Raw genomic sequence first — 23,520 nt, forward strand, 5'->3', positions numbered from 1 at the left:
TTGATGTAGACAGGACAGTAGTAGCTACCATTAGATGTAGACAAGACAGTAGTATCTACTATTAGATGCAGACAAGACAGTAGTAGCTACCATTAGATGTAGACAGGACAGTAGTATCTACCATTTGATGTAGACAGGACAGTAGTAGCTACCATTAGATGTAGACAGGATAGTAGTGTCTACTATTAGATGCAGACAAGACAGTAGTAGCTACCATTAGATGTAGACAGGACAGTAGTATCTACCATTTGATGTAGACAGGACAGTAGTAGCTACCATTAGATGTAGACAGGATAGTAGTGTCTACTATTAGATGCAGACAAGACAGTAGTAGCTACCATTAGATGTCGACAAGACAGTAGTATCTACCATTAGATGTAGACAGGACAGTAGTATTTACAAAGGCTGCAGTCAGAGCACTTGGAGCAGGAATCTCTCATTAGAGCAGACAGCAGGCATTGACAAGGATTCTCTTGGAAACATCACAGAAGAGAATAAAAGGTAAGTCTTGTGTTCTTGTGATTGTTAATTTCCTGTGATTTTGATGTAAACAGTATGAATAGTATGAACACTAAGGAAAACCTTCTTAGAGGATGCAGATGGAAGACTCTCTGGAGTGGAGACCGAAGGGTCCTGTAGTTGCACGCATGACTGTAAGTCCTTTTAAATAAAAATGTCTGCTTAATATTATATATTACTCTGCTTGGCCTACACCTTCTAGCCACCGCCGATCCACTTTTCATTTTCCATTTGTTTTGTCTTTGTTATACACACCTGATTTCAATCCCACAATTACGGTTTCATTATTTAACCCTCTGTTCCCCCATGGGTTTTTGTGAGTGATTGTTTATTGTATTTTCGGTCTGTCATGGTGTGCGTGTATTTGTTACTTTGTATATTTGACATTTTGAGTAAAAGTACGTTGATTACTCATATCTGCTGTCCTGCGCCTGACTCTCTACACCAGACACACATAGGACCCATTACAAGAGTCTTAACTGAGGTGTGACTGAAGTTGTGAAGGGTCTTAACTGAGGTGTGACTGAAGTTCTGAAGGTTCTTAACTGAGGTGTGAAGCGTCTTAACTGAGGTGTGACTGAAGGTGTGAATAGTCTTAACTGAGGTGTGACTGAAGGTGTGAATAGTCTTAACTGAGGTGTGACTGAAGGTGTGAAGGGTCTTAACTGAGGTGTGACTGAAGGTGTGAATAGTCTTAACTGAGGTGTGAACTGAAGGTGTGAATAGTCTTAACTGAGGTGTGACTGAAGGTGTGAAGGGTCTTAACTGAGATGTGACTGAAGGTGTGAAGGGTCTTAACTGAGGTGTGACTGAAGGTGTGAATAGTCTTAACTGAGGTGTGACTGAAGGTGTGAATAGTCTTAACTGAGGTGTGACTGAAGGTGTGAAGGGTCTTAACTGAGGTGTGACTGAAGGTGTGAAGAGTCTTAACTGAGGTGTGACTGAAGGTGTGAAGAGTCTTAACTGAGATGTGAAGTCTTAACTGAGGTGTGACTGAAGGTGTGAAGGGTCTTAACTGAAGTGTGACTGGAGATGTGAAAGGTCTTAACCTGTTGGGGCTAGGGGGCAGTATTTACACGGCCGGATAAAAAAACGTACCCGATTTAAACTGGTTACTACTCTTGCCCAGAAACTAGAATATGCATATAACTGAAAGAAAAACATGGAGTCCTCTCGTGGACGTGCACTCCAGTGTCATTTTTCCCTGCCTGTCCACTCACAAAAACTCCTGCTGTTTTTCGCCCAGAGACTGCAGAGACGTCATTCCACTTTCTGGCGCCTTCTGAGAGCCAATGGAAGCCTTAGAAAATGTCACGTTACAGCACAGATGATGTATTTTTGATAGAGATGCCACAGAAGGAGAACAAATTGTCAGACAGGGCACTTCCTGTATGGAATCTTCTCAGGTTTTGGCCTGCCATATGAGTTCTGTTATACTCACAGACACCATTCAAACAGTTTTAGAAAATTTAGGGTGTTTTCTATCCAAATCTACTAATGGTACTCTGCTGACATAATCTAATGTTTTGCTTTCGCTGTAAAGCCTTTTTGAAATCGGACAGTGTGGTTAGATAAAGGAGAGTCTTGACTTTAAAATGCTGTGAAATAGTCATACGTTTTTGTATTTTTGAGAAATTTGTAATTCGCGCCACGCCTATCATTGGATATTGGAGCAGGTGTTCCGCTAGCGGAACGTCTAGATGTAAGAGGGTAACTGAGGTGTGACTGAAGGTGTGAAGAGCCTTAACTGAGGTGTGACTGAAAAATGACACTGGAGTGCACGTCCACGAGAGGACTCCATGTTTTTCTTTCAGTCTTTGAACGAATACAATGTCGCCCGGTTGGAATATTATCGCTATTTTAAATATGCATAATGTTGTTTTGGTTCGAAATAATCCATAGTTATATTGAAATAGCTCCGTTTTGTTCGTGTGTTGAGGTCACTATCCGAAGGGTGACGCGCGAGCACATTTCGTGACAAAAAAATTCAAAATATTCCATTACTGTACTTCGAAGCATGTCAAACGCTGTTTAAAATCAATTTTTATGCTATTTATCTCGTAAAATAGTGATAATATTCCAACCGGGCGACGTTGTATTCATTCAAAGACTGAAAGAACAAAATGGAGTAGTCTCGTGGACGCGCATCTCCAGTGTCACTGTCCCCAGGCAGGCCAGTAACAAACAGAGCTGCTGTACTTAGCCCAGAGACTGCAGAGCTCTCATTCCACTTTCTGGCGCCTTCTGAGAGCCAATGGAAGCCTTAGAAAATGTCACGTTACAGCACAGATGCTGTATTTTCGATAGAGAGGCTACAGAAGGACAATAAATTGTCAGACAGGGCACTTCCTGTATGGAATCTTCTCAGGTTTTGGCCTGCCAGATGAGTTCTGTTATACTCACAGACACCATTCAAACAGTTTTAGAAACTTTAGAGTGTTTTCTATCCAAATCTACTAATTATATGCATATTCTAGTTTCTGGGCAGGAGTAGTAACCAGATTAAATCGGGTACGTTTTTTATCCGGTCGTGAAAATACTGCCCCCTATCCCAAACAGGTTAACTGAGGTGTGACTGAAGGTGTGAAGAGTCTTAACTGAGGTGTGACTGAAGGTGTGAAGGGTCTTAACTGAGGTGTGACTGAAGGTGTGAAGGGTCTTAACTGAGGTGTGACTGAAGGTGTGAAGGGTCTTGTGTTCACAGATTACACATATTTTGATTGTTTCTTACAAGCGAGTGTATGTGTGAGTAGGTGAGTACTATAGGTATGTGTGGTAAACGTCTGTCTGTGTGTACGCGTGCTTTGCCTGCCTGTCTGACTGACTGACTGACTTACTGACTACATGTGTGCAACCGTGTGTGTGCTTGTGTACTGTAGTCTGTGTATCCACAGACTGTTCAGTTTGCAGCTTGCAAGTGTGATACCTTCTCAGCAACAACTCTCTCCCAGCACACCTCTATATGAAATAAATAATTCAGATTGATTAAATGTTGGTATGGAAGTGCTAGCTAGCCCTTAAAGAAGGAGCTGAAGGCATAGAGAGAGAGAGAGAGAAGAGAGAGAGAGAGAGAGAGAGAGAGAGAGAAGCGGTGGAGGAAGTGTCAGGGAGAGTGTCCCTTGCTGTGGACTGTCAATTCGTGTGGCTGCAGCTCAGAACAGAGAGCTCTGCAGGAGAGACAGGGACACCACCAGGAAGCGTGGAGTACACATGCTGCACCAATTACTGCCTCTCTCCTCTGCACCACATTTTTAATTATTTTGATCTGGAGCAATAACATTATTTCCAGATGTAAAGGTCTGCTAGGCGGATCACACGGTTCTCCCCCTGTGTGTGGCTTTACACGTGTATAAAGAAAGATATATATATACACAGTTGTAAAAGCTGCTCCTGTGCTTTATACCAACATTTCAGCAGTAATAGCCTTTGTCATTCAAAACCAACCCTTAGCAGCCTCTACCAAAACACTAAACAAGGGGTGGGAAAACCTTTTTTTAGGGGGGCCACACAGATTTTTGGGGGGGACCCATTTGTTTGTCAAAATCAATTTGCGGGCCTAGAAAAAGGCAGTTAGTTGAACATATATAGGTCCATTATGATTACTACATACTTTATATCTGGTTTTAAACGTTTAACAGTGCCTCCCACCCCTGCGAGCAAAACATTTTAGCAGCCCTCCTCGCAACAGCGAAGAGAAAACATTGACGTTTTAAAGGACGTTTGATGCAATTCTACACATTTTGCCATGGGGCATAGAGAAAATATTGCCATTTTAAAGCAAGTTTGATGCAATTCTACACATTTTGCCATGGGGCATAGAGAAAATATTGCCATTTTAAAGCAAGTTTGATGCAATTCTACACATTTTGCCATGGGGCATAGAAAAAATATTGCCATTTTAAAGCAAGTTTGATGCAATTCTACACATTTTGCCATGGGGTGGAGGCAAATGTTTTTGTATTCTTTTTTTTAATATATGATACCTGATGATCAATGGGCCCCACGCTGGTCGGTAATTTGACCTGCTTACTACAAGTTTAGAATAACTTACCATTCTAAAAATGTTTTGCTCACATGGATTATTGAGTGACTGTTGATGCATAACCACATTTAGAAATTGCACCTTGTGTATTCTGTTATTCTAACTCTCAACAGGAAGTTGAGACCCTGACTGAGTTCCATATTATTATTTTGTAAAAAACAAAATTGGGCCTGCAAAACAGGGGCAGCCAGTTGCCCATCCCTGCTATATGTAGTGCCGCCAATGGTTTGTTTTGATTTGATAATACGTCATTCTTATAGCACTTTCTGTAACCCAAAGAAAGACGCTGTATTTGACTTGATTTCCGTGCAATCACCCACCTGTCGAGAGCGATAGCGGAGAAGCTGAGCACGGTGACGGAGCAGAAGAGTTTGTGGAGGAACTTCAGGGCCTTGCAGAGCAGCAGAGTGTGTAGCCACCAGCAGCAGCGAGGGTTGGCCCCTAGAGCCACGTCAAAAGGAACACACACCAGACCCGCACAGATCCCTGAGCACGCCAGGTTCTTAATGAAGCGACTGGTCACCGACTTGAAGACATTGGTACAGCATGTACACCATAAAACAGTGGCATTGCCTGAGAGAGGGAGGGAGAGAGAGAGAGGGAGGGGGAGAGGGGGAGGAAGGGAGATAGAGGGGGGTGAGGCAGGGGATGGGGAGGGGAGAAGAGGAAGAGAGAGAGAGAGAGAGAGAGAGAGAGAGAGAGAGAGGAGAGAGGGAGGGGGAGTGGGACAGGAAGTGGGAGAGGAGGGGGGAGATGGAGAGGGGGGTGAGGGAGAGAAAGGTGGCGAGGAGGGGGTGAGGGAGAGGGGAGGAGAGAGAGAGAGGGTTTAGACAGGATGACAGTTTGATTGTTTTACAGTATAAGGGCATGTGAGAAAACGTAATACAGTGAAATGTTATGGTGTGTGAGTTTGTGAAGTACTTTTGAAAGGCAATCAGGAATAAACAAAATTGTAGAAATGATCCATACTCAAGCATCCCCTTTTGTCTTTTTCATTTGCCTTTACAATCAGTTTGTCAAAACATCAGCAACCAATTTGTCAAAACAATCCATTTAAACTGGAAAGCAGAGGTAGACCTGAGTGACACCAAGAAGACATATCAATTTAAGCAACAAAGTGTGACATGTCACTGGTATTTACACACACACACCAGAGTTTATGATTCATCTCACACACACACACACACACACACACACACACACACACACACACACACACACACACACACACACACACACACACACACACACACACACACACACACACACACACACACACACACACACACACACAGCACTGCCATGACATTCCATTTGTAATTTTAGCAGAGTTCCATGAGAACAGTTTTCCAAACCCTGTGATGGTGCTCAAACTGTAACTGAACTTCACACAACCCACCCTCCTTCTGGCACCTTCTCTCCCTCCTTCCCTCCTTCCCTCCTCTCTCCCTCCTTCCTTCCTCTCTCCCTCCTTTCCTCCTCTCTCCCTCCTCTCTCCCTCCCTTCCTCCTCTATTCCTCCTTCCCTCAAGACTTCTCTCCCTCCTCTCACCTCATTTGCTCACATTTATATAGACTAATTTTTCTACTGTATTATTGACTGTATGTTTGTTTTACTCCATGTGTAACTCTGTGTTGTTGTATGTTGTCGAACTGCTTTGCTTTATCTTGGCCAGGTCGCAATTGTAAATGAGAACTTGTTCTCAACTTGCCTACCTGGTTAAATAAAGGTGAAATAAAAAATTTAAAATGTCCTGACTAATGAAAAACTCAAATCAACATGTCCATAGGTGAAGGAGCTGCTATGATAGAAAACTGTACATATAAACAGGGGAAAATAAAGGAGTTTTATAAATGGTATTTCAGCTAGTGCCCTTTTCAATACAAGTCGCAATGCAATAGACTATACATTAATATCCTTCATTATTTACACTGCTGGTCTGTTACATTAATATCCTTCATTAGATACAATGCTGGTCTGTTACATTCATATCCTTCATTATTTACACTGCTGGTCTGTTACATTAATATCCTTCATTATTTACACTGCTGGTCTGTTACATTAATATCCTTCATTATATACACTGCTGGTCTGTTACATATCCTTCATTAGATACAATGCTGGTCTGTTACATTCATATCCTTCATTATTTACACTGCTGGTCTGTTACATTAATATCCTTCATTATTTACACTGCTGGTCTGTTACATTAATATCCTTCATTATATACACTGCTGGTCTGTTACATTCATATCCTTCATTATTTACACTGCTGGTCTGTTACATTAATATCCTTCATTATTTACACTGCTGGTCTGTTACATTAATATCCTTCATCATTTACACTGCTGGTCTGTTACATTAATATCCTTCATTATTTACACTGCTGGTCTGTTACATTAATATCCTTCATTATATACACTGCTGGTCTGTTACATTAATATCCTTCATCATTTACACTGCTGGTCTGTTGCATTGAGGCTCTATCCATAACCGTTCTTACAGTATTTCTTTACATGTCTCAGAAAGCAGGTGCCACTGAGCTGGTTAAAATGAACTGGACCTTCCTTCTCTATGTATCATCCTCATGATGTCTCAATAGGCTGGGACACATGTCCGTCTCGACACAGTGGTCATATTACTGTATGGTCTGAATGCTACTGAAGTAGTCTGACATATTTCTTTCTCCCATTCCCTATCTGACTCTGCAGTAAATCTACTTCTCCTTTACTCTTTCTCCCATCACACAGAAGCATTTCAGACCCTCACAGGTGCACACAGCTCCACATTCCAATCTTCCCATCTCTTCCTGGAAGCTACTACTCAAAACTAACAGAGAATTTCAAGCCCACAAAGGCATTCAATTATATATTTTTCAGATTGATTAACCTCAGATTGTTTCGCTACCTTAAATGCCAGTCAGTCAGTTTTCTGGTAAACTTTTGCTCAGTGTGATTAGACTGCTGCTGAAGGAGTTTGATTAGACTGCTGCTGAAGGAGTTTGATTAGACTGCTGCTGAAGGAGTTTGATTAGACTGCTGCTGAAGGAGTTTCATTAGACTGCTGCTGAAGGAGTTTGATTAGACTGCTGCTGAAGGAGTTTGATTAGACTGCTGCTGAAGGAGTTTGATTAGACTGCTGCTGAAGGAGTTTGATTAGACTGCTGCTGAAGGAGTTTGATTAGACTGCTGCTGAAGGAGTTTGATTAGACTGCTGCTGAAGGAGTTTCATTAGACTGCTGCTGAAGGAGTTTGATTAGACTGCTGCTGAAGGAGTTTGATTAGACTGCTGCTGAAGGAGTTTGATTAGACTGCTGCTGAAGGAGTTTGATTAGACTGCTGCTGAAGGAGTTTGATTAGACTGCTGCTGAAGGAGTTTCATTAGACTGCTGCTGAAGGAGTTTCATTAGACTGCTGCTGAAGGAGTTTGATTAGACTGCTGCTGAAGGAGTTTGATTAGACTGCTGCTGAAGGAGTTTGATTAGACTGCTGCTGAAGGAGTTTGATTAGACTGCTGCTGAAGGAGTTTGATTAGACTGCTGCTGAAGGAGTTTGATTAGACTGCTGCTGAAGGAGCATAAGGGTATGTCCCAAGTGGCACCCTATTCCCTATTTAGTGCACTACTTTTGACTAGAGCCCAATGGGACTCCCTATGGGCCCTGGTCAAAAGTAGTACACCATAGGAAATAGGTTGCCAGTTGGGACACATCGTAAGAGCTTTCCTCTATTGACTCCTCAGTAAGTCATCTTCTTCTCCATCTCCTCTGACTCCAGACTGACAGAGCCCTTCAGACCTTCATATCACAGTTACAGTCTCCATCTCTCCATCTCCTCTGACTCCAGACTGACAGAGCCCTTCAGACCTTCATATCACAGTTACAGTCTCCATCTCTCCATCTCCTCTGACTCCAGACTGACAGAGCCTTTCAGACCTTCATATCACAGTTACAGTCTCCATCTCTCCATCTCCTCTGACTCCAGACTGACAGAGCCCTTCAGACCTACATATCACAGTTACAGTCTCCATCTCTCCATCTCCTCTGACTCCAGACTGACAGAGCCCTTCAGACCTTCATATCACAGTTACAGTCTCCATCTCTCCATCTCCTCTGACTCCAGACTGACAGAGCCCTTCAGACCTTCATATCACAGTTACAGTCTCCATCTCTCCATCTCCTCTGACTCCAGACTGACAGAGCCCTTCAGACCTTCATATCACAGTTACAGTCTCCATCTCTCCATCTCCTCTGACTCCAGACTGACAGAGCCCTTCAGACCTTCATATCACAGTTACAGTCTCCATCTCTCCATCTCCTCTGACTCCAGACTGACAGAGCCCTTCAGACCTTCATATCACAGTTACAGTCTCATCTCTCCATCTCCTCTGACTCCAGACTGACAGAGCCCTTCAGACCTTCATATCACAGTTACAGTCTCCATCTCTCCATCTCCTCTGACTCCAGACTGACAGAGCCCTTCAGACCTTCATATCACAGTTACAGTCTCCATCTCTCCATCTCCTCTGACTCCAGACTGACAGAGCCCTTCAGACCTTCATATCACAGTTACAGTCTCATCTCTCCATCTCCTCTGACTCCAGACTGACAGAGCCCTTCAGACCTACATATCACAGTTACAGTCTCATCTCTCCATCTCCTCTGACTCCAGACTGACAGAGCCTTTCAGACCTACATATCACAGTTACAGTCTCATCTCTCCATCTCCTCTGACTCCAGACTGACAGAGCCCTTCAGACCTTCATATCACAGTTACAGTCTCCATCTCTCCATCTCCTCTGACTCCAGACTGACAGAGCCCTTCAGACCTTCATATCACAGTTACAGTCTCCATCTCTCCATCTCCTCTGACTCCAGACTGACAGAGCCTTTCAGACCTACATATCACAGTTACAGTCTCCATCTCTCCATCTCCTCTGACTCCAGACTGACAGAGCCCTTCAGACCTTCATATCACAGTTACAGTCTCCATCTCTCCATCTCCTCTGACTCCAGACTGACAGAGCCTTTCAGACCTTCATATCACAGTTACAGTCTCCATCTCTCCATCTCCTCTGACTCCAGACTGACAGAGCCCTTCAGACCTTCATATCACAGTTACAGTCTCATCTCTCCATCTCCTCTGACTCCAGACTGACAGAGCCCTTCAGACCTACATATCACAGTTACAGTCTCCATCTCTCCATCTCCTCTGACTCCAGACTGACAGAGCCCTTCAGACCTTCATATCACAGTTACAGTCTCCATCTCTCCATCTCCTCTGACTCCAGACTGACAGAGCCCTTCAGACCTTCATATCACAGTTACAGTCTCCATCTCTCCATCTCCTCTGACTCCAGACTGACAGAGCCCTTCAGACCTTCATATCACAGTTACAGTCTCATCTCTCCATCTCCTCTGACTCCAGACTGACAGAGCCCTTCAGACCTTCATATCACAGTTACAGTCTCATCTCTCCATCTCCTCTGACTCCAGACTGACAGAGCCTTTCAGACCCTCTCAAGTGTTATATTAACATTCTTTCTTTCTTTAAACTCGTCTTTCTGGAAATTTCACTATACTGCAGTCAGCCAGTCATTCAGTCAGCCATTCAGTCAGTCAGCCAGTCATTCAGTGAGCCAGTCAGCCAGCCAGTCATTCAGTGAGCCAGTCATTCAGTCAGCCAGTCATTCAGTGAGCCAGTCAGCCAGTCATCCAGTCTGCCAATCATTCAGTCAGCCAGCCAGTCACTCAGTGAGCCAGTCATTCAGTGAGCCAGCCAGTCATTCAGTAGGCCAGTCATTCAGTGAGCCAGTCATTCAGTCAGCCAGACAGCCAGTCAGTCAGCCAGTCATTCAGTCAGCCAGTCATCCAGTCATTCAGTCAGCCAGTCATCCAGTCATTCAGTCAGCCAGCCAGTCATTCAGTGAGCCAGTCATTCAGTGAGCCAGCCAGTCATTCAGTAGGCCAGTCATTCAGTGAGCCAGTCATTCAGTCAGCCAGACAGCCAGTCAGTCAGCCAGTCATCCAGTCAGCCAGTCATTCAGTGAGCCAGTCATTCAGTGAGCCAGCCAGTCATTCAGTCAGCCAGTCATTCAGTCAGCCAGCCAGTCATTCAGTCAGCCAGCCAGTCATTCAGTGAGCCAGTCATTCAGTGAGCCAGCCAATCATTCATTCAGCCAATCATTCAGTCAGCCAATCATTCAGTCAGCCAGTCATTCAGTCAGCCAGTCAGTTTCTATACTATTAAACCTATATGAAACTTCAGTCAATGACACCATGCAGCAGAAAGGACTGGTACTGGACAGTCTCAGGATGGTAAGTTTGTGGTTGGAGATATCCCTCTAGTGGTGTGGGGGCTGTGCTTTGGCAAAGTGTGTGGGGTTATATCCTGCCTGTTTGGCCTTGTCAGGAGGTATTGTCGGACGGGGCTACAGTGTCTCAGCCTCCAGTGTTTATGCTGCAGTAGTTTATGTGTCGGGGGGCTAGGGACAGTCTGTTATATCTGGAGTATTTCTCCTGTCTTATCCGGTGTCCTGTGTGAATTTAAGTATGCTCTCTCTAATTCTCTCTCTTTCTTTCTCTTTCTCTCTCTCGGAGGACCTGAGCCCTAGGACCATGCCTCAGGACTACCTGGCCTGATGACTCCTTGCTGTCCCCAGTCCACCTGGCCGTGCTGCTGCTCCTGTTTCAAATGTTCTGCCTGCGGCTATGGAACCCTGACCGGTTCACCGGACGTGCTATCTGTCCCAGACCTGCTGTTTTCAACTCTCTAGAGACAGCAGGAGCGGTAGAGATACTCTGAATGATCGGCTATGAAAAGCCAACTGACATTTACTCCTGAGGTGCTGACCTGTTGCACCATCTACAACCAATGTGATTATTATTATTTGACCCTGCTGGTCATCTATGAACATTTGAACATCTTGGCCATGTTCTGTTATAATCTCCACCTGGCACAGCCAGAAGAGGACTGGCCACCCCTCATAGCCTGGTTCCTCTCTAGGTTTCTTCCTAGGTTCTGGCCTTTCTAGGGAGTTTTTCCTAGCCACTGCGCTTCTACACCTGCATTGCTTGCTGTTTAGGGTTTTAGGCTGGGTTTCTGTACAGCACTTTGTGACATCAGCTGATGTAAGAAGGGCTTTATAAATACATTTGATTGATGGTTGTAGTGCCTAAGATTAAAACAGTCTATTTACACAGGGTGACTGATGTCAGGTCAAAAACCCCAGTCTATCTCAACCAGGGCCAGTAGTTATCAAGCGTCTCAGCGTAGGAGTGCTGATCTAGGATCAGGTCCTCCCTGTACATAATAATCTGATTAATTAGGATCTGAAATCAGCACTCCTACGCTATGGGCCCAGGTGTTTTCAATGTTCTCAATTCTGTTTCGCTGCTCAAGTGAAGTAACTGTGCTGGCTGTGTTTCCAATGGCGCAAGATGTTCTCTTTGGATGAGCTGCCGATGTGTGAAACAGGTCTGAATGTACTCTACGTTCAGTTGTCTGCTGAATAAACACTGCCATGTTGTCTGCTGAATAAACACTGCCATGTTGTCTACTGAATAAACACTGCCATGTTGTCTGCTGAATAAACACTGCCATGTTGTCTACTGAATTAACACCGCCATGTTGTCTGCTGAATAAACACTGCCATGTTGTCTGCAGAATAAACACTGCCATGTTGTCTGCTGAATAAACACTGCCATGTTGTCTGCTGAATAAACACTGCCATGTTGTCTACTGAATTAACACTGCCATGTTGTCTGCTGAATAAACACTGCCATGTTGTCTGCTGAATAAACACTGCCATGTTGTCTGCTGAATAAACACTGCCATGTTGTCTGCTGAATAAACACTGCCATGTTGTCTGCTGAATAAACACTGCCATGTTGTCAGCTGATGGATGATCAACAGCGAGCTCTCAGACAGAGGAACACATGAAAACAGATGTCTCTCCAGTGCAACTGGTGTGAACGAGAACCAGCAGAGCAGACGGAATAAAACTATTTTAAACTGCACACCAACCTGAGCCTGAAATGAAACTTTCAAAGCCAGGCGTTCTCTTATGGTCACAGAGTTCTTGAGACAGTTCTGTGTCAATTGATTAGTATGCCATATGATTGCTGTAAATTTGATTATTATCAGCGGCTAGACCAGAGCATATAATGAGTCAATATGTTTGAGAAATTTCAGATGAGTTCTGGTTATCAAGAGTATCAACCAAGTTTATTGATGTTGCATAGCACATGATCGGAGCAATGCACGCCATTGATTGTCGGGCTACTGTATGGCTCACAGGCACAGTAAACCACACACACACACACACACACACACACAGCATACACACCGAACACACACACCCACCCCAGAGTATGTGAGCGGATCGAGGAGCTGAGCGGGAGCGTGTCCAATTTGACTGGAGCGCGGAGTGAGATTCCCAAAGGCTGGAGCCTCAGCCTCCTCGCCCCCTCCAATTTTTGCTCCAGTAACGCTCAAAGTAGTGTTCACTTCACAAGCTCAGGGCATGCCCGGCCCAGCATGCATTTCTAGTCTACTTGTGTGCTGCAATAGCCCCTTGCTTTAGCTACTGTCATGGACTTCACTAAATATTTTCATAAAGTGATAAAAACTGATAAAACACACAGGTGCTAAATCAAGGTGACTTACAAAGATGAGAAGGACCAAGACCAAGAGAGGGAGTGTGGTGATGTAATGTCCACAACTGAAGAATCATTGTGGAATCTGACAAAACATGTATCCTGAAAGCATGATGGTGTACTTACTATGTACACATGCTAACAGAAATGAAGAACATTTCATACATTCCCCCCGTACTGGTCCCCCGTGGGAATCGAACCCACAACCCTGGCGTTGCAAACACCATGCTATGTGTGTCAATGTAGCACACATAGCACAGAGCCGTGTGGCTCAGTTGGTAGAGCATGGTGTTTGCAACGCCAGGGTTGTGGGTTCGATTCCCACGGGGGACCAGTATGGGGGGAAGAAAATATAAAAATGTATGAAATGTATGCACTCACTACTTACTGTAAGTCGCTCTGGATAAGAGCGTCTGCTAAATGACTAAAATGTCAATTTATAAACTAAAAATCTGATCTCTTAAACTTTTTGTTCTATTATCTATATCATAGGCCATAACTGGATTTTGGCCCAATAGGCCTGGCATATTCCCACGTTCAAGGAGCTTTCCGTTTTGATTGGGTTATTTTTGACTAAAAACCTTTAGGCCTACCTATAGAACATTTTTAAAAACAACTCTGCATCTCTGCCCAGCCTGTCAAGAGTGACCAAAAGGGTGTTGATCATCCCCAGTGGCTCTGCCAGTGTAGACAGGATATTCTCTGCTGCTGGCCGGCTCTGCAGGCTCCACCATATGAGCCTGAAGCCACAGACTGACTAAACTCCTGTTTCTAAAAATGAATTATAAAAATGAATTCAAAGGCACTAATAAGTCATTTTTCATTTAATTTCAATTTAATTCTAAGTAAGTCACAGTCTATATGGCCAATTTACAGACTATAATGATTTAATACAACTACATGTTTAAACGCTGAGCGCTTTATGTCCCCACCAGCCATTTGTGTAGCACTCGCTAATGCTTCACAATGTATTTCTTTGTAGGCTATAGCCTTGAAATAATTACAATTATATAGTTTCAATAATTGATTTTCGTTCCTTCTCAGTCTCCCTGTCTAGCTCCTGACCTATTTAGAGTGTTTATATGTGTAGCGAAAACTCAGGGAGGAAAAAGGTGTAGATTCACGCGCAGAGCTCGGCAGGTGTTTATTTCGCCTTCACAGAAGGCAGGAATCGTGGTCACAGGCAGGCAATAATCATACACAGGTATGCAAACAGGCAGGTGAATCAAAACTAGGACTGAAGGCTATAACTGGTTCTCGCAAACGAGCTAGGAAAAGGCTTAGTAGAGTCAAAACGAACAATACCTCACAAAGGCCCAAACAGAATGAACTGAACTAAATAAGGAGCTGATGAGACCAGGTGAGTAACTAACACAGGTGAAACCAATGAACAAAAATGAAAGACAGGGCTACGTTCCAGAACACAAAGAAACAGGGCTACGTTCCAGAACACAAAGAAACAGGGCTACGTTCCAGAACACAAAGAAACAGGGCTACGTTCCAGAACACAAAGAAACAGGGCTACGTTCCAGAACACAAAGAAACAGGGCTACGTTCCAGAACACAAAGAAACAGGGCTACGTTCCAGAACACAAAGAAACAGGGCTACGTTCCAGAACACAAAGAAACAGGGCTACGTTCCAGAACACAAAGAAACAGGGCTACGTTCTAGAACACAAAGAAACAGGGCTACGTTCCAGAACACAAAGAAACAGGGCTACGTTCCAGAACACAAAGAAACAGGGCTACGTTCCAGAACACAAAGAAACAGGGCTACGTTCCAGAACACAAAGAAACAGGGCTACGTCTGCCGACAGGGCACGCCAGAACACAAAGAAACAGGGCTACGTCCCGCGGGCTCGTCCAGAACACAAAGAAACAGGGCTACGTTCCAGAACACAAAGAAACAGGGCTACGTTCCAGAACACAAAGAAACAGGGCTACGTTCCAGAACACAAAGAAACAGGGCTATCGTTCCAGAACACAAAGAAACAGGGCTACGTTCCGCCAGAACAGGCGCCAGCCAAGAAACAGGGCTACGTTCCAGAACACAAAGAAACAGGGCTACGTTCCGGCCAGAACAGGGCACGCCGGAACACAGAAACAGGGCTACGTTCCGGAACACAAAGAAACAGGGCTACGTTCCAGAACACAAAGAAACAGGGCTACGTTCCAGAACACAAAGAAACAGGGCTACGTTCCAGAACACAAAGAAACAGGGCTACGTTCCAGAACACAAAGAAACAGGGCTACGTTCCAGAACACAAAGAAACAGGGCTACGTTCCAGAACACAAAGAAACAGGGCTACGTTCCAGAACACAAAGAAACAGGGCTACGTTCCAGAACACAAAGAAACAGGGCTACGTTCCAGAACACAAAGAAACAGGGCTACGTTCCAGAACACAAAGAAACAGGGCTACGTTCCAGAACACAAAGAAACAGGGCTACGTTCCAGAACACAAAGAAACAGGGCTACGTTCCAGAACACAAAGAAACAGGGCTACGTTCCAGAACACAAAGAAACAGGGCTACGTTCCAGAACACAAAGAAACAGGGCTACGTTCCAGAACACAAAGAAACAGGGCTACGTTCCAGAACACAAAGAAACAGGGCTACGTTCTAGAACACAAAGAAACAGGGCTACGTTCCAGAACACAAAGAAACAGGGCTACGTTCCAGAACACAAAGAAACAGGGCTACGTTCCAGAACACAAAGAAACAGGGCTACGTTCCAGAACACAAAGAAACAGGGCTACGTTCCAGAACACAAAGAAACAGGGCTACGTTCCAGAACACAAAGAAACAGGGCTACGTTCTAGAACACAAAGAAACAGGGCTACGTTCCAGAACACAAAGAAACAGGGCTACGTTCCAGAACACAAAGAAACAGGGCTACGTTCCGGAACACAAAGAAACAGGGCTACGTTCCGGACACAAAGAAACAGGGCTACGTTCCAGAACACAAAGAAACAGGGCTACGTTCCAGAACACAAAGAAACAGGGCTACGTTCCAGAACACAAAGAAACAGGGCTACGTTCCGGAACACAAAGAAACAGGGCTACGTTCCGGAACACAAAGAAACAGGGCTACGTTCCAGAACACAAAGAAACAGGGCTACGTTCCAGAACACAAAGAAACAGGGCTACGTTCCAGAACACAAAGAAACAGGGCTTTCGTTCCAGAACACAAAGAAACAGGGCTACGTTCCAGAACACAAAGAAACAGGGCTACGTTCCAGAACACAAAGAAACAGGGCTACGTTCCAGAACACAAAGAAACAGGGCTACGTTCCAGAACACAAAGAAACAGGGCTACGTTCCAGAACACAAAGAAACAGGGCTACGTTCCAGAACACAACGAAACAGAACACAAGGTTGACTAAGAAAATAAATACAGAACCTTACAATATGCTGTATTATATGACATGTAGCCTATTTGAAATTATGTTCGCTTCTTATGTTCACATTTTCATGTTTATTCAGATACTTTTCATTCAAATCCATATGGTTTTGTTTCAATTGGTAGGTCCAGGTACTTACACAAATAGACGGGTTTTGGTTCAATTGTGCTTTTAATTAATGGAGTGAATTTGGAGCGGCAGGGAGCGTTTTTTTTTGCGGAGCGGTTAGAAAGGATGTGCAGCGCTGGAGCATGCGCATCCCTCCATTAACAACGAGCGGGATATCCAACCGCTCACATGCTCTGATACACACACACATCCTGGCTTCCTTCCATTACGATAAAGTCAAGAGCTCTGAGCGAACTGCTTCATTGGAACCATAACCATCACTAAAACACAGATCATTGATGAGGCTGTCTATACCTTTAAAACACAGATCATTGATGAGGCTGTCTATACCTTTAAAACACAGATCATTGATGAGGCTGTCTATACCTTTAAAACACAGATCATTGATTAGGCTGCCTATACCTTTAAAACACAGGTCATTGATTAGGCTGTCTATACCTTTAAAACACAGGTCATTGATTAGGCTGTCTATACCTTTAAAACACAGGTCATTGATTAGGCTGCCTATACCTTTAAAACACAGGTCATTGATTAGGCTGTCTATACCTTTAAAACACAGATCATTGATGAGGCTGTCTATACCTTTAAAACACAGGTCATTGATTAGGCTGCCTATACCTTTAAAACACAGGTCATTGATGAGGCTGTCTATACCTTTAAAACACAGGTCATTGATTAGGCTGCCTATACCTTTAAAACACAGGTCATTGATTAGGCTGTCTATACCTTTAAAACACAGGTCATTGATTAGGCTGCCTATACCTTTAAAACACAGGTCATTGATTAGGCTGTCTATACCTTTAAAACACAGGTCATTGATTAGGCTGCCTATACCTTTAAAACACAGGTCATTGATGAGGCTGTCTATACCTTTAAAACACAGGTCATTGATTAGGCTGTCTATACCTTTAAAACACAGGTCATTGATTAGGCTGTCTATACCTTTAAAACACAGGTCATTGATTAGGCTGCCTATACCTTTAAAACACAGATCATTGATGAGGCTGTCTATACCTTTAAAACACAGATCATTGATGAGGCTGTCTATACCTTTAAAACACAGGTCATTGATTAGGCTGCCTATACCTTTAAAACACAGGTCATTGATTAGGCTGTCTATACCTTTAAAACACAGGTCATTGATTAGGCTGTCTATACCTTTAAAACACAGGTCATTGATTAGGCTGTCTATACCTTTAAAACACAGGTCATTGATTAGGCTGTCTATACCTTTAAAACACAGGTCATTGATTAGGCTGTCTATACCTTTAAAACACAGGTCATTGAAGAGGATATCTATACCTTTAAAACACAGATCATTGATGAGGCTGTCTATACCTTTAAAACACAAGTCATTGCACTCTTTATACCTTCTCTCTCTCTCTCTCTCTCGGTCTCTCTCATTCTCTCGTTCTCTCAATCTGTTCCTCAGTTCTTTTCTCCCTCCCTCTCTCTATTGTTTGTAAAGATCACTCTCCAGGGTTATCAGTGTTTCAAATGCTTGCTGGGTGATAATGGTGCACCTTGGTTACTGGTTATTAAACTCAATGGCTTTTATATAGAGGAACAGCAAACACTGATCATGTATAACACAAATGTCCAGGCCAAAACCACAGATGTCAGTTACTAGTATCATTGACGACATGAAAACGGATGGACAGTGGTACTGATGGGGACGGGCGATGCCAGGAAAATGGATGGGCAGTGGTACTGATGGGGACGTGCGATGCCAGGAAAATGGATGGGCAGTGGTACTGATGGGGACGGGCGATGCCAGAAAAATGGATGGGCAGTTGTACTGATGGGGACGGGCGATGCCAGAAAAACGGATGGGCAGTGGTACTGATGGGGACGGGCGATGCCAGAAAAATGGATGGGCAGTGGTACTGATGGGGATGGGCGATGCCAGAAAAACGGATGGGCAGTGGTACTGATGGGGACGGGCGATGCCAGAAAAACGGATGGGCAGTGGTACTGATGGAGACGGGCAATGCCAGAAAAACGGATGGGCAGTGGTACTGATGGGGACGGGCGATGCCAGAAAAATGGATGGGCAGTTGTACTGATGGGGACGGGCGATGCCAGAAAAACGGATGGGCAGTGGTACTGATGGGGACGGGCGATGCCAGGAAAATGGATGGGCAGTGGTACTGATGGGGACGGGCGATGCCAGAAAAATGGATGGGCAGTGGTACTGATGGGGACGGGCGATGCCAGAAAAGTAACGTATAAAAAAAGCACGAGTGAAAGTCAAGCTGAACGTTATCACAGCTGAGAGTTTCAGGTGGTTTTATACATACAGCATGTCTGAATGGAACAAAAAGGTGTTAGCAGCTAAATATAGATACATTGTTGTTACCTCTCCATATGTGATATTAGAAACTGGTCATGAATACACCTCACCGTATGCCTCCTCTAGACCTTTTCTGTATTTGCTAATAAAAGGCATACTCTGCAAGATTTATGCACCATCAAAAAGTGAGCCCAGCAACAATAATGTAATCAATAGAGCAAGATGGAAATATTACAGACTATGGCTTTAAGTAGTAGTAAACTCTTGACTCACTTTCAGATTCCACTTCCAGGACTGGTGATATAAAGGTATGTGTTCTAGCAGCTAGAGTCAGAGGGACTGAGGTTGACCAGGACTGGTGATATAAAGGTATCTGTTCTAGCAGCTAGAGTCAGAGGGACTGAGGTTGACCAGGACTGGTGATATAAAGGTATCTGTTCTAGCAGCTAGAGTCAGAGGGACTGAGGTTGACCAGGACTGGTGATATAAAGGTATGTGTTCTAGCAGCTAGAGTCAGAGGGACTGAGGTTGACCAGGACTGGTGATATAAAGGTATGTGTTCTAGCAGCTAGAGTCAGAGGGACTGAGGTTGACCAGGACTGGTGATATAAAGGTATGTGTTCTAGCAGCTAGAGTCAGAGGGACTGAGGTTGACCAGGACTGGTGATATAAAGGTATGTGTTCTAGCAGCTAGAGTCAGAGGGACTGAGGTTGACCAGGACTGGTGATATAAAGGTATCTGTTCTAGCAGCTAGAGTCAGAGGGACTGAGGTTGACCAGGACTGGTGATATAAAGGTATGTGTTCTAGCAGCTAGAGTCAGAGGGACTGAGGTTGACCAGGACTGGTGATATAAAGGTATCTGTTCTAGCAGCTAGAGTCAGAGGGACTGAGGTTGACCAGGACTGGTGATATAAAGGTATGTGTTCTAGCAGCTAGAGTCAGAGGGACTGAGGTTGACCAGGACTGGTGATATAAAGGTATCTGTTCTAGCAGCTAGAGTCAGAGGGACTGAGGTTGACCAGGACTGGTGATATAAAGGTATGTGTTCTAGCAGCTAGAGTCAGAGGGACTGAGGTTGACCAGGACTGGTGATATAAAGGTATGTGTTCTAGCAGCTAGAGTCAGAGGGACTGAGGTTGACCAGGACTGGTGATATAAAGGTATCTGTTCTAGCAGCTAGAGTCAGAGGGACTGAGGTTGACCAGGACTGGTGATATAAAGGTATGTGTTCTAGCAGCTAGAGTCAGAGGGACTGAGGTTGACCAGGACTGGTGATATAAAGGTATCTGTTCTAGCAGCTAGAGTCAGAGGGACTGAGGTTGACCAGGACTGGTGATATAAAGGTATCTGTTCTAGCAGCTAGAGTCAGAGGGACTGAGGTTGACCAGGACTGGTGATATAAAGGTATCTGTTCTAGCAGCTAGAGTCAGAGGGACTGAGGTTGACCAGGACTGGTGATATAAAGGTATGTGTTCTAGCAGCTAGAGTCAGAGGGACTGAGGTTGACCAGGACTGGTGATATAAAGGTATCTGTTCTAGCAGCTAGAGTCAGAGGGACTGAGGTTGACCAGGACTGGTGATATAAAGGTATGTGTTCTAGCAGCTAGAGTCAGAGGGACTGAGGTTGACCAGGACTGGTGATATAAAGGTATGTGTTCTAGCAGCTAGAGTCAGAGGGACTGAGGTTGACCAGGACTGGTGATATAAAGGTATCTGTTCTAGCAGCTAGAGTCAGAGGGACTGAGGTTGACCAGGACTGGTGATATAAAGGTATCTGTTCTAGCAGCTAGAGTCAGAGGGACTGAGGTTGACCAGGACTGGTGATATAAAGGTATCTGTTCTAGCAGCTAGAGTCAGAGGGACTGAGGTTGACCAGGACAGGTGATATAAAGGTATCTGTTCTAGCAGCTAGAGTCAGAGGGACTGAGGTTGACCAGGACTGGTGATATAAAGGTATGTGTTCTAGCAGCTAGAGTCAGAGGGACTGAGGTTGACCAGGACTGGTGATATAAAGGTATCTGTTCTAGCAGCTAGAGTCAGAGGGACTGAGGTTGACCAGGACTGGTGATATAAAGGTATCTGTTCTAGCAGCTAGAGTCAGAGGGACTGAGGTTGACCAGGACTGGTGATATAAAGGTATGTGTTCTAGCAGCTAGAGTCAGAGGGACTGAGGTTGACCAGGACTGGTGATATAAAGGTATCTGTTCTAGCAGCTAGAGTCAGAGGGACTGAGGTTGACCAGGACTGGTGATATAAAGGTATCTGTTCTAGCAGCTAGAGTCAGAGGGACTGAGGTTGACCAGGACTGGTGATATAAAGGTATGTGTTCTAGCAGCTAGAGTCAGAGGGACTGAGGTTGACACACTACTGTATTTGGAGAAAAACATTAATACCGGTGACGATGTGGGTGGCACAGGCCCGGTTCACTGAGGCACACTAACCGGATTTACCAAAATACTCAGAATACAACTTTAAAGTCAGGTGACACTTCATAGGCCCTGAGGCTTACAACTGGAACTATATTACTGTATCTTGTATTCCATATCAAATATGAAATGTTTCGATTACAAAATGTTATCAAATCTGAAATACTTTGATTACTAAATGTTATTAAATATGAAATTATATTATTATTAAATGTTATGGCCCCTATTATGAATCCTCAGACATCTTGGGACTACTGTCCCTATCACCTGCACTGGGCTATGGCTGGAGTGTGGTGGTGTGTGTGTGTTTGTGTTTGAGAGAGAGAGAGAGAGGGAGAGAGAGAGAGAGAGAGAGGAGGAGGAGAGGAGAGAGAGAGAGAGAGAGAGGAGAGCAAGGAGAGAAAGAGAAAGAGAGGGAGGAGATGGTGTAGAATTCTTTACTCACCCAAAAGGGATCCTACGAGGATGAGCACCTGGATGATAGTGGTGAAGTCCCGGTAGGCTTGATCTGTGATGTAGCGCTCCCGGCCATCCAACCGAGTCACATCGTTGGACGGACCGTCATCCAACAGTGTAGGTGTTGGACCTGACCCGTTACGGTGATCCAGCAGGAGGTAGGCCGGGGTGAAATTTGCGGTCCCATCTCCTGCAGTTGGAACCCAACTCCCAACATCCATTTCAGTTCACCTCAAGAGTGTATTACACTTTAAATTACATCTAAGATCTCAGTGAATAGGCTGGAGGTTAGTCGGAAGTGAATACTGGCCGCACTTCATGTGGAATGAAGTCAAGATTGATTTGATTTGGAAAATGAGACCTTTTAGAAATGAGGGGGAGAATGGATTTGCCCTGAGGTGTCAACAGTCCACTGCCCCTCTGGTGAACTGGCATTCCCGCAGAGGGGCCAATTTCAAGACAGAATGGCATTTATGTCACCCCCTTCTTGCATTCAAGTCCACACAGTCAAAAAATGGTTTGGAAAAACAGGCCAGAAAATAGATTCACAATTTCATATGTTCAGATTGCCCAAATATTACATCATGTTAAATGTTGTCTCGCCACATCATGCGGTGACATCTCTCAGTTCAACAACCGACGAGCGTGCGCTGTCCATTGTGATGAAAAATGCTACATGTTCTTAAGAGGTAAACTTCTGTCACAGATTCATGTAAAAAAAATACTAAAATAAACGTCAACCTACATGAAAAACCGATAAACTACTGACTGACTAGGGCGCAGTCATAATAATTGACTTTCTACATCCACATATTTAGATGAGAGGATGTGCCAATATCTAGCCTATCAAGCACGTTTCCATTTTAAGGATTTTGTTCACTTAAAGGCAGTGCATTTTGCCCTCAAATACATGAGATTCAGCTATACATACCTTCAAGGATTTTTCTTATCGGGACTACGGACAGTCTTGTTGGTTACACCACGGAAATCTAAGATTTCCTTCAGCTTCTTGCTTATCAGGCCGTCCGTCAGCGGTTTGGACTCTCAGCCCGTTACATTAGGCTATTAGGAATAAAGGAGAAAACACGTTCATCTGTCTCCTCTATCCGATTGATAAAATATTCTCTCCATGCGCGTCACCGTCAACCCGCCGCTGTCAGTCAGCCAGTATTCTATTTGCGGGAGACTCGCTGTGCTGTGTGATGGGGCCGTGGATAAACGAATATTTTTCCTAAAGACCAGGCATCACACCGGAGGCAAGAGCCCCTCCTCTTCGTAGTAAAAACATGGGCTCTATAGACTCCTTCATAAATATATGACCAAAAGAAATCTAATGAAATTGTATTTGTCACATGCGCCGAATACAACAGGTGTAAACCTAACAGTGAAATGTTTACTTACCAGCTCTTTCCCAATGATGCAGATTAAAACACATAAAACACACAGGAATGAAGCTATACACAAGGAGTTCCATAACCATATCAATGTGCAGGGATACGTGGTAATTGAGGTAGATATGTAAAAACAGGCAGGGGTAAAGTGACTAGGCATCAGGATATAACACTAAATAAAGAATGACTGGGGCAAATGGAAATAT

At 44.2% G+C, this 23,520-nt stretch overlaps 1 protein-coding gene across 1 annotated transcript in view; it reads right to left on the bottom strand.

Moving 5' to 3' along the window:
- The window catches only part of LOC106608162 (G-protein coupled receptor 176), a 28,795-nt gene extending 5,589 nt beyond the window's left edge, over positions 1-23,206 (bottom strand). Inside the window, exons 1-2 of the mRNA XM_014205933.3 lie at positions 21,913-23,206; positions 4,882-5,134 (exon numbers count right to left, since the gene is read on the bottom strand). Coding sequence (XP_014061408.1) covers positions 4,882-5,134; positions 21,913-22,144 — 485 coding nt within the window. The 5' untranslated portion in view covers positions 22,145-23,206. The remainder of the gene's footprint in view (positions 1-4,881; positions 5,135-21,912) is intronic.
- Positions 23,207-23,520: the final 314 nt, after the last annotated feature.

The sequence above is a fragment of the Salmo salar genome, chromosome 06 (assembly GCF_965601325.2).
Source record: "Salmo salar chromosome 06, fSalSal1, whole genome shotgun sequence".
NCBI lineage: Eukaryota > Metazoa > Chordata > Actinopteri > Salmoniformes > Salmonidae > Salmo > Salmo salar.